Genomic DNA, 12,090 nt, shown 5'->3' with positions numbered 1-12,090 from the left:
TTAATAAATCATTAAAAAAGTGTTAAAATTTATTTTGATTATGAATGTAGTATTCTTATTATTATTAAATAATATAAATATATATATATATTTTAACTTGAAAAAGTCATTGGCTTGAAGTTTTCGTTATGATTCATTCAATAATATCTACAATCATTATTAAAGTTATCAGAATCAGAACTTTAATAATGATATCTACGTAGATATTACTATAATATAAATATAAAGCATAGACTTAAAAAAAAAAAAAAAGGAGTATGAATGAACATTACAGTGCAATGTTAAATTAACTAAGCATGACATAATTGATTTTATTAACTACTTTTGTAAAAACAAAATACAAATCACAACAATATTATATTGTACTGTTATATTTGATTATATCATCATTAGTCAATTATATTTTTTTTTTTGGAAAAAATATTTAAATAAACCAAACTTAAAAATTGTTATAATTAAATTAAATTGAAAAAAAAACCGTTGAATTATAATTATTTTTCAACTTTTTTTTTTTTTTCACTGAAATATCAAATATATATATATATATATTATATCAAATGAAATAAAATCTTCAAAAATAAAAACTTTTTAAAAATTTAATAATACCAATGTTGGACTTTTTAATCATTTCTTGGTTTATTATAAATAATTATTTTATATTTGTTTTTTTTTTTTGATAGTAAATTTATTTGGTATTCATTCAATAATAAAAAATAATAATAATTAATTAATTAATGACACCTCATAAAAAAAAAAAAGACCATTTTATGATTCTCTCACTCACTCACTTTAAAAATAAAATAAAATAAAATAAAAAAAAATAAAAAATAAAAAATAAAAAATAAAAAAAATAAAAAAAAAATAAAAAACCCTTCATTCTTTTGTTTTGTTTTGTTTTGTTTTGTTTTGATTTGATTTGATTTTTTTTATTTTTTATTTTTTATTTTTTATTTTTTATTTTTTGATGCATCTCCATCAAGGTTTTTTTTTATTTATTTTTTTTTTTGCCCCTTGCTAACAATTATATACAGCAACAACAGCCGCTATGACGTACCTTTTTCCTAAAAAAACTCCACCTCAAAAAAAAAAAATTATTTTTTTTTTATGCAGTTGATAAAATTTTTTTTTTTTTTTTTCAATTCAAAAATTTAAAACTTTATGATATTCCGTTATCGACTTGCTTAAAAATAAATCAAAAAAATTATCAAAATTTTCAAAATTATCAAAATTTTCAAAATTATCAAAAATCAATAAAAATTATCAAAATTATCAAAATTAACAAAAATCAATAAAATTTAACAAAATTTAACAAAATTTAACAAAAATCAACAAAATTTGTGGATTCCTTTCTTTAATTACATTAATTTTTATTATAATGATAATATATCAAATGAATTGAATATTACAAATTTCTCTTTAAAATACTTTATTCTAATAAATTGAAATTTTTATAAAATATATTAGGGGGAAAAAAAAACATAAATAAATATATAAATACAATTGAATTTATGTCTTTATTATAATATTCTGTCTTATATATATACTCTTAAGATATTCACCAACATTCAATAAATCTATTAAATCTATTAAATCTATTAAATCTATTAATCAATCAATCACCATTCTATTTCGTGTAAAACCAAACAAACAACTACAAACAAAGGGAAACGCAATGTGAAGATGAGCTGTTGTTGCTGCTGAACTTTGAGAATGCATAGTAAAGAAAATCACCTTGTAGCTAAAAAATAAATAAATACGAACTGTGTAATCTTTTAAAACAAATATATATATATATATATAAAATAAAGAAATTAAAATCTAATATATTTTAATTAAAATGAATTATCTGATTTTTAATTATTTTTTTCTTCAACTAATTATTATTATTATTATTATTATTTATACATTAAATCAAGCTTATATATTTATTCTTAATTTTTTTTTTATTTCTGTCTCTAGTTCTATTGTTCCTGAGACCCTTTAAAAAAAAATTTTTTTTTGACATTTATCTAAATATAACTAAATGAATTGTTTGATTGTTTGATTGTTTGATTGTTTGATTGTTTGATTGTTTGATTGTTTGATTGTTTGTTGATCTATATTAAGATATATATTTTTATTTATTTATTTATTTATTTGAATGTTCTTTTCAATGTAAATTCTTTTTTTAGTTCTTTTTGAATTTTTTTTTTTTTTTAATTCTTATTTTTATTTTAAACTGCAACATTAAGATCCACTCAAAGTTATCATTTCAAAAAAAGAAAAAGAAAAAGAAAAACATCTTTATTAATAAATAAACCAGTATTAAAAAAAAATTTCAAATTTAAAAGACCTTTATATATAAATATAAATATATAAATGAAATAACTAGGCTAGTTATTATGAATTTTTTTTATAACTTAGTTAACTATATTTATAAATATAGTTTGTATAATACTTTAATTACAAATGATGACTAATTATATTATAATAAGTTGGTAATATAATTTCACGTGACCTTTGCCATATTACCAATAATTTTTTTTTTTTTTTTTTACCACACTTTTTTGTAATAATTTTTTTTTTTTTATTTCTCCATGATCTTCTATTTATCTAATCATCGGTTTATATTCATACAAAAAAAAAAAAAAAAAAAAAAAAAAAATTTCCTTTTTCCTCTCCATACCATATATATATATATATATAAACAAATAAAACAAATCAACTTTTCTTATTCAAAATGTCTTCTCCTAATGGTATAGTCTTATTAGACTTAGATACAGACGATGATGACGACGAAATTGAAATTACAAACGTCGCCTCCACAACTCCAACAGCCTCTGACACTTTTGGCCTTGCATCATCCTCTTCTTCAACTAGATCATCCCAAGATGACGACATTGCAATCACAAATGTCCGTCAAAACAATTCCCCAGAATTTATTTCTTCTCATAATAATAATAATGATAATAGTAATGATGATGATGATGACGATGAAATTACAGTCACATCAACTGTTGTTCGACCTTCTCCACCTGCATTTTTCAGGAATTCCACTCCATCCTCAAGACACTTTCATAACCATCACAACAACAACAACTTTAATTCTAATTCTAATAATACCAATAACAATAACAATAACCAAAGGGTTCTCATATACCCCAATTTAAATTTCACAATAACTGGAGCTGGAACTTATGCTCTGCATCTCCCAGATGGCAACACTATCCAAGTGGCTACTCGAAGGTTTAGAGATGCAGCAAATGCTAATAACAATAATGATACCACAACAACAACAACAACAAGCACCACTACCACAACCACAGCTAACAATAACCAATGGACTGCTCGAGGTAGAATGCCTCCAGTTACCTTTTCAGACCCATCATCCAGACGACAATCAATGTCCCCCCATATCGTCACACAACTTATTGATGACCGCCGTATCTTTATCGAACAGCAACAATTACGCTTGGCCCAATTACTGTCCTCTGAACTTTACTCTCAACAAGCAAACGCAAATGCACCCACTCTGGCAACGGTCAAGAAAATGCCGCCGCCACCACCAACGCGAGACGGGTTCTCGCATGGCCTTAAAAAAACAAACAAGTACGCCTGTGCGCTGTGCGGGACACGGCTGGCTATTGGGTTCCCCAAAGAGGGTCATGAAAAACAAGGTGAAGAATCAAGATACCGCGGAATCAATGACACCCATAGAAGTCTTTCCAAAAGAATCTTTTTCTCAACATGTGGCCACATCTTTTGTGGTTGGTGTGTATCACGTATTGTCAACCGTAAAACTTTACCGGAAGAAGTCAGAAAACAAAACTATGGTGCTAAACGTCAAAAGGGGAACAAAAAGGGTAAGGACCTAAACCCGGAACCCGACCCACCAAAAAATCAAATACCTCTAATGCAAATGTATATTCCGCCATCATGTAACGTCGAAGGATGTCAAAGACAGTTTCGCAACAAGTCCTTTAAAGAGATTTTTCTTTAATTATTATTGTATTATTTCTTCTTTTCCTTTTTTTTTTTTATAGACGTGTGTGTATATATAATAATAAATATCTTTATATATTAGACTTTATGAAAAAAATTGTTTACTTGAGGGCCGCACAGCAGGTGAATACTCAAGCCCTGCCCGGATCCGCTGTGCAATTGTTTTGGGTGCTCTTGGTACAAACGTGCTAAAAGGTTTAGGAACTGGCAACCGTGAAAAGTCCATGTGCATAAGACTATCAATTGTCTGGCCCTCGGGCCATGAGTCAGCCGTAGGTGCGCCCAAAGTCTCGAAAATACAAGCAATCAAAGCCAAATCAGACCGGTACTCTCCACCACCACCACCACCACTACCACCATCAGACTCTTCACGATTTGCAAACAATGGCAAACCATCTATAGAATACAACTGCGCTCCAACACATGCAGCAGCCCACACGTCCACATCAAATCCATAAGATGCTTGGCCAAATAAAAGCTGTGGAGAACGAAACACTCCAGTCCCAACATCTGTCACCTTATTCTGAGCAGGCTCTTTCCCGTGATTATCCGGAGGGGTCCAGGCAATTCCAAAATCAGCAATTACCACACGCGGCCATTCACTGCTGCTATTACTACTATCAACACCACCACCACCACTAGCATTTCTGTCTGTTGCTATAAACAACAAGTTATCCGGTTTAATGTCCCGGTGAATGATGCCCTGTGAATGAATATACGCCAGCCCAGAAAAAAGACCTTGCAAAATGTCTAACGCAAAATCCCCAGGTAACCGGTTCTTCCATCCGCTTACTAACGAAGCCGACGAAGATGAAGAAGACGACTCAGACCCCCACAATCCTACAACGGGTTTCCGATGTGCCGCCAAAACGGCTCCTAGTGTGTACTCCAAAAGCGGCAAAACCTGTATTAATATAGGTTCTCCGTCCTCATCATGGTCAGAAAACCCGTCTTGAACAGTAATGACGTTTGATGAATTGGGTGTCGCAAGGTTCCGTAGCAGCTTTAGCTCTGCACGGGAATTGTGTGGAGCGCGTTCGTCATCAGGATACGTGACCTTGAGTGCAACAGCTCGAGATCCATCAATAGGATCAGCACGGTAAATCCGGGAAAATCTGCCACGGGCGATAAACTGCTTGTTATTTTTGAATTTGTTCATGAAATGGCAGAGAAAATGGTAGAGAGAAAGTTGAAAAAAAAAAAAAAAAAAAAAAAAAAAAATTAAATGTTACTGTATGGTAAATAAATAAAGAAAATTAAGTTACCGCACTTACTTGAAGTAACTATTTTTTCAACTTACCCACTTGTTTATCGATAATCCAAGCGTCACCCCTAACCCATTAACAGATAAGATACGTCGCAAAACCCTCAAATTACCACTTTGCACACACAAACACTCAAAAAAAAAAAAAAAAAAAAAACCCTCCACGTTTATTTAAGTCCTTAAAAATAAAAAAAAATAAAAAAAAACCAACAAATTCTCTGCGCAACTTCTCTTCCCACATCATCACCATCTTCTTTTTAACGCCACGCCAACTATGACACATCCTTTTGGCGAGTGGGTCGAGACAGGGCACCAGGATGTCGGTCCCCTTTTTTACAACGACGGGCCACTAACCCCGGATAAGCGCGTGCTCAAACTCCGCACGCTAGCAGATGCGGCCGCAACCCAGGACAGTGCTTGCGCACGAATGCTTGCAATGTCGCGCGAGGGTCTTGTTTCTGATCAGTTCCGAAAACAACTATGGCCACTACTTTTAGATGCTCCGGAAACACCACTCCGTGAGACACCCATGGCTGATCTTCCACCTCACCGTGAAGAAGGTCAAGTCTTGCTTGACTGCAACCGGTCCTTTGTTTATTTCCCACCAAACCTCGATGACCAATCCCGCGAAATATATCAAAAACAACTTTACGACCTTATCGTCACCGTCCTCAGAAGAAACCCAGTTCTCGCTTACTACCAAGGCTTTCATGATGTGGCACAGATCTTTCTTCTTGTCTTTGGCCCCACCGATGCGATCCCAATCTTTGAATATGTTGCGCTTTACTTTCTGCGCGACTTTATGATGCCCGAAATGGAGGCTTCTTTGTTACACATGGAACTAGTTGCGGCTATAATCCAAGCTGTCGACCCAGATTTGGCTCAAATCGTCCCCAGTGACATCCTTAACATTGCCATCTCCTCAATGCTCACCATCTTCTCCCATGACTTACACGCTTACAATGACATTTGCATTCTCTTTGACTTTGTCTTTGCTTACCGTACCATGGCAATTCCTCCCTATATTTACGCAGCCATTTTACTTTTACGCAAAGACAAGTTTTTCAATTCCCAAGACATTGATTCCTCAGAAGTCATCTCCGTCCTCAACAATGTTTTAAAAACTTTCCCGGAAACTGATTCCGCCATTTTCGAAGTCACCAGCTACGCTGAAACACTCTTTCAAAATTACCCTCCACAATCCCTGAAACTATGGGAAAAACTTAGCCAGTATTCTGTCCTCAAAACTACAGCTGCACCAAATACCCAAGAAATCGTTCTAGAAGATAACAAAGATCTAGATCACGATACTGATGATGATAACGATAATGGTGATGGTGATGGTGATGGAGAAATTGGAAACAGACGATGGACTCAAAATAGTTTCTTCCCTTTAGTTGGCAACCGCGAAACAACAAGCGAAAATCAAGTCAATGGCGGAGAATCTCCAGCATCTGCTGGCGGGTCCCAACACTCAGATGCTACATCAATGTTTGACGGTACACCTAGAATCCCATCCGTCATTGATTCCTTTTCAGCTGAATCTCTGCATGACTTGCCACTACCACTGGCTCACCCAATTTACTCTCTAGAGGAAGTCGAGGAAATTGCTAGACAACAAGTAGCCGAGGACCTGGCACTTAAAGCGGAGCGTGATCGTATTGCAAAGGAAAGACGGGAAAAAATGCGTGCGAAGAAATCTGCTGCTGCTGCTGCTGGCGGTGCAGGCTCTTCTTCCTCATCTGGTAGTGGTGCTGGTGGTGCTGGTTCAATGCCCTGGAGGAAACCTCACCACAGAATCCCAATATGGACAGAAACAACAACCCTTGTTGCACGGCTTTTTGCAAACCGTCCTCGTACTATTATCAACCCGCGGACCGTTGCAACCATGCTTGTTCCACGTACCGTACTTTCAGCGTCGCTCTACGGTGGAGTCTTCTCGTTACTTTTGGCATGGTACATTCATAAACACCCGCAAGCCCTGCCGCGCTCGTTTGACACGTTGCGCGAGTATTGGCGATATATTTGGAGTACTCTTGTTGCGCGGTATTTCTAGACGAGGCGTTTTTTTGTGATGATTTATTTATTTATTTTGTGGTAAAAAGAAGGGGGAAAAAAAAAAAGATTGTTTAGGTTTTTTTTCATTTCCTTTTTTGGAACTTTTTTTGGTGTAATGAATTTTTTTTTTTTATATTTAACGATCAATGATAATGTGATGATTAAAAAAAACACATAAAAAGCTTTTTTTTTCTTGATTAATTCTATTTCTTCTTCTTCTCCTTCTTCTTCTTCTTCTCCTTCTTCTTCTTCTTCTTCTTTTCATCATCTTTACCATATCTGCTTTAAATCAATTGCTTCCATTAACTTTTGCTTTAATTTATTTTTGCTTTCATTTCTATCACTATGCAACATCACCCTGTTGATCCAAACAATACTTTTGGCCAACCCTCTGCACCGCCGTTTTCTCAGAATGACCCTCCAGGAACTTCACACCCAGGCAGATCTTCGCTAGAGTCTGCCTCGAACTACGCCAACGGCCGCAAATCTCTTGACTCGTCTACTGAAGAAGCTACAGCCCGTGAGGAGCAGCAGCGTCTTTGTGAACAAATGCAATCAGGTCACTCTATCTATTCAATCATTGATTCATCAATGCGTCAAGCTGAAAAGAATGAAAACAGCGAGTATATTGAACCACAGCGTCTTAACCGGTTTGAACGAAGGTGCGAGTTTCACCAGCAGTTTTCGCCTTGTAGATGTAGCATGGGCGACCGGCGACAGTGTGTGACTAAACAAGAAGAAGAAGAAAAAAAAGAACGGGAGGTGGGGGGCAAAGAAGGAAAAGAGATGGAAATGAAAGAGAAGAGGGAGAATGGAAACGAAGAAAAACGGAATGAGGATAATGGTTGGGAAAATGTGACAAGTGAAAGAAAAAGTCAAGGTCAAGGTCAAGAGGTGGGAAGTGGAGCCCGGTGCAGATGCTGTCCAGTATGCAAAGGTCAAAAGAAGACTGAAGAGTGGATCATTGTTCAACGTCCTAATGGGGAGACAAGTAAAGGAGAAAAAAGGACTGGTGAAGACGGAAACTTGGATTTGAACCAAAGTTCAAATAAGGAAGAAAATATGAATGCTAAAGACGAGCAAGGCACTACCGGAAGTTTACAAGAGCCTGAGCAGTCGGGTTTTCATCAAGAACGAGCGTTTGATCCTGGTCAAGAAGCTTCAAGTAACAATGTGGTGGAAAAAACAACTATAACAAATGAGCAACCCCTTCAATACAATCGTGAAGCTAATATCCAAGAAGATGTTCAAGAAGATGTTCAAGAGGAAGTTCAAGAGGAAGTTCAAGAGGAAGTTCAAGAAGATAACAGAATTGAATATTCAGGTGATTTTGGTCCCGAACCTGATCCAAGTCGAGACAAGAAAGACGAGGGGACTGGTAATAATATTTTTTTTTCTAATTTCTCTGATGACCACACCATGCCTTATGAATCAGGACCAAAACACATGGAAAAATATTTTAAGTGGGCAAGAAAGTTATGCACAATCCCACCCCCTCCTTGCAACATTTATAATCCGTCTCCGCCATTTTCCTTAGGAGTAAACACAGTAATTGAATATGGAATTTTTCTTTTCCCTGTCATTAACCGAGCTTTTGGTGAACGTTTTGGTGTTGAAGGATGGACTGCACGTCTTAGTCTGTATAGAGAAGTGGGAGGGGTTGTACCTCCACGTGAAATAATTGAAACAGAAACTCCGAGGTTTTTGTTGAGAAACCGTCGCAACATTCAACTGGAATTAAGATGGCATATTAACCAAGCAATTCTACACCAACAAAATCGGCTTTACCCTAAAGACAATATTGATGAGGCTTTGGAAAATGGGACTTGGGCAAATTATATGGACAGTGACCCAGAGGAAGAAGAAGGAGCCAGAGTTGAGAAAAGAAAACAAATGCAAGAGCTTTTAAATTGGCGGCGCAAACTGAAAAAATCTCGAAAGGAAATACTTGTCAACATAGTCACAAGAAAAGCTTCTGAATTCATTTTGAATCTTATATCTGAGCTCCGGTTAAACAAGGCTCTTCAAAAGCTTTCTGGGGAAAACAGAACAGTGTTTCTCGAATGGATTTCATTTATTGAAAAATACGGACAGTCATCTTTTGAGGAAGTTTACAGTTTATACGTTGGTATAAAACTTGCACTACAACCGTTAGATATTACTGGCATCAACTTTCGAGAAAAAATGATTGATTTGATTTTGGAAGAATTGGAGGAGCTTGAGACTGGCGGCCGAGGAGAGTTGTTGGATGTTACACGGATATGGAGAGCCAGGAAAATATTGCATGACCAACGACCATATTGGTTAAAAGATGGTATTGATGGGACTTTTTCAAAAGGCCGAAACTTGCTCGAGAAAGAGCCACTGTTCCCACAAAATGTTAAGCCACGCATGCACACAAATGGCGACCTAGAACAACAAGGCGTGGACTATTTGTCGTTGCTTGCTGCCAGCTTTGGTCACTCACTAATGCACTGGTCAATCTCTGTGGCTTTGTTTATTCAACAATGGAGAAGAAAACAAGGCAAGCCACCAGTCTGGGAAGGTCCTCTAAGCACTCGGCCATGGTATGAGACTTTGGTGTATCAAGTTTTACAATTTGCTGTACCGAAGGCTCCTATACTAAGGTTTCAAAACGGTACTTCATCAAAAAGAGTGCCCATTAAAAAGGTAACTGATATGTTCAATAAGTCGGTTCGAGAAACACGAAACAGAATTCTTCAAAAGTTGGAAAAAAGACGTACATGGGAGCCGCCTTATGATAAAAGTCAAAGGGACGACGTTGTATTTTCCAAAGACAGGGAAAATAATTCTTCTATGAAAGTTTTGCCTCCAAATCTTAGTAATATGTTTTCAGCAGAATATATGGATACTCAAGTCGAGTTAACTTGGAACCAGGCGCTGTTTTTTACTCGTGTGAGAGAAAGACGAAAAGAACTCTGGAAACTAGCAATCAGATCACACGCTATGGAGCTTCAAAGTGTTCTTGATCGTAGTGATGCCTGGGGCGGCCCCCATTTTGATATGGTTATTCCCAATGTTGTTGAAGAAACGGGCTCAGGTACTCTTGCATCAGATGCATATAATGATAATAAAGATATGATGCTTAATTTCATGGGTGGCTGTTTGATTAATGGGATTTCGCAAAATTCCCCGCTGTGGCCTTTGGCTCGAACACACGTGATGCAGTGGCTTTACGCTGAAAGGACCCCTGGAAAGAAAAACTTGCCTAAAAATAGTCGAGTAGCTGCCATGTTATCGTTTTTAATGAAGGATGCTCAATTTGAACCTGGGAGAGATGGGAATCCGGTTGTTGTGTTTATGGTGGGAGTTAACAATAGCATCAAGTCTGCTTCTATGTCGGATAAAAAAAGTGAGAATATTGAAGAGAAAAAGGAACAAGAAAATTACGAAGACCGCAAAGAACAAGGAGAGCAAAAACATGAAGAAAAAGAGGAACAAGGAAACGCATTTTCAAATACCCAAAGTTTGCCGCCTCATTGGACTGTGGGAGCAATTGCCAGAGTAAAAGAGCATTACAGGATCAATGTGGAAGGCATGAGTGTAAGCAAGCGCCCAATGTTTACTGAAAGTATGGTAGATTGGATAGACTCAGTGCCTTACCCTGAACGGGCCTTGAATCTAAAAGGTACTTTTGAAGGTTTGGACTTTGAGTTGCTGAGTGTTCGGGATTCTGATTTGGAAAGCGAGACTGAGAGTAGTTCTAAGGGAAAAAAAGATGGAAATGACGACGACGACGACGATGATGATGATGATGATGATAATAATGATAATGATTTCGAGAGTATTTTACAAGATCCTGAAAAAGGAAATTAAGAATTGTAATTGAAAAAAAAAAAAAAATAAATAAATAAATAAAAAAATCAAAAATAATTTAAGATTAATGTCAAATATTTAAAATAAAAAAATATTGTAGGTTTTCTTAGCGACACTTGGTTTCGATCCAAGGACATCAGGGTTATGAGCCCTGCGCGCTTCCTCTGCGCCATGTCGCTATCTAATGAAAAATCAAATTTTATTTTTGTTAAAAACGTTTTATTCAAAATTCATATAAGTATATATCATTAAGATTTACGTTGTTTTTAAATAAAAACAATTAAACAATTTAAATTCGATATATTTCCAGTATCCTCCATATCTGGGGGAAGTTTATAGGAGTGTAAACCTCACTGGAACCCCTTAACAATCAAGGATTATTTTGATAACTCTAATTTATATACAAGTAACTCCTAGTAATATCTCTGTTAAAAAATAATTAAGTACTACGCAAGGATTTGTGAACAGAATTGGAATTAGATTGGATAGGTTTTGGAACCAACAAAACTGGTTCTCCTTGTGCTTTTTTCGGGTCACTAGAAGTGCACAGACTGAAACCACTTGTATTAAAAAGGTTCACCCCCACAAGTTGGGAAATCACAAAAGTTGAGCAATCAAAGGAGTATTGTTGATAGTAACGATATAATTCGCTAACTCTTTAATAAAATCAAGCTGACAAGAAAAAACAATTGGTTGATAATTGTTTACTAGCTTTTTGAGCCGCATTAACAGAAATGACAAAATTGAGCTACAATTGCCGTACCAAGTGGTACACTTAAAATTTTTTGAAATTTTGAAATTTGTAGAAAAAGTATCTCACAAATTTTTAAAAATAAAAAACAATATTTTGATAAAAAAATTAAAGAATATAAAATTTTAAAATTTTAAATCACTTATTTTAATGACTGATTGTATTAAAATGTTTGTTTGTTTGTTTGTTTTTATTCAAG

The 12,090-nt window shown here is 35.2% G+C and overlaps 4 protein-coding genes across 4 annotated transcripts; 3 read left to right on the top strand and 1 right to left on the bottom strand.

The window, feature by feature from the left end:
• Window positions 1-2,719: 2,719 nt before the first annotated feature.
• On the top strand, window positions 2,720-3,979 carry SAPINGB_P004334 (uncharacterized protein; the record flags this gene model as incomplete). The annotated part of the gene is made up of 1 exon (XM_031999049.1): window positions 2,720-3,979. The coding sequence occupies one exon, from the start codon at window positions 2,720-2,722 to the stop codon at window positions 3,977-3,979; it is 1,260 nt and encodes a 419-aa protein (XP_031854940.1).
• Window positions 3,980-4,066: 87 nt separating this feature from the next.
• Window positions 4,067-5,140, bottom strand: SAPINGB_P004333 (uncharacterized protein; the record flags this gene model as incomplete). Its single annotated transcript, XM_031999048.1, has 1 exon — window positions 4,067-5,140. The coding sequence occupies one exon, from the start codon at window positions 5,138-5,140 to the stop codon at window positions 4,067-4,069; it is 1,074 nt and encodes a 357-aa protein (XP_031854939.1).
• A 379-nt stretch (window positions 5,141-5,519) lies between these two features.
• Window positions 5,520-7,301, top strand: SAPINGB_P004332 (uncharacterized protein; the record flags this gene model as incomplete). The annotated part of the gene is made up of 1 exon (XM_031999047.1): window positions 5,520-7,301. The coding sequence occupies one exon, from the start codon at window positions 5,520-5,522 to the stop codon at window positions 7,299-7,301; it is 1,782 nt and encodes a 593-aa protein (XP_031854938.1).
• Window positions 7,302-7,648: 347 nt separating this feature from the next.
• On the top strand, window positions 7,649-11,140 carry SAPINGB_P004331 (uncharacterized protein; the record flags this gene model as incomplete). The annotated part of the gene is made up of 1 exon (XM_031999046.1): window positions 7,649-11,140. The coding sequence occupies one exon, from the start codon at window positions 7,649-7,651 to the stop codon at window positions 11,138-11,140; it is 3,492 nt and encodes a 1,163-aa protein (XP_031854937.1).
• Between the last annotated feature and the right edge of the window lie 950 nt (window positions 11,141-12,090).

This window comes from Magnusiomyces paraingens (genome assembly GCF_902498895.1).
Source record: "Magnusiomyces paraingens strain CBS 517.90 genome assembly, contig: contig3, whole genome shotgun sequence".
In the NCBI taxonomy this organism is placed as follows: Eukaryota; Fungi; Ascomycota; class Dipodascomycetes; order Dipodascales; family Dipodascaceae; genus Magnusiomyces; species Magnusiomyces paraingens.
The sequence above is the reverse complement of the archived record's forward strand: the minus strand, read 5'-3'. Positions and strand labels throughout refer to the sequence as shown.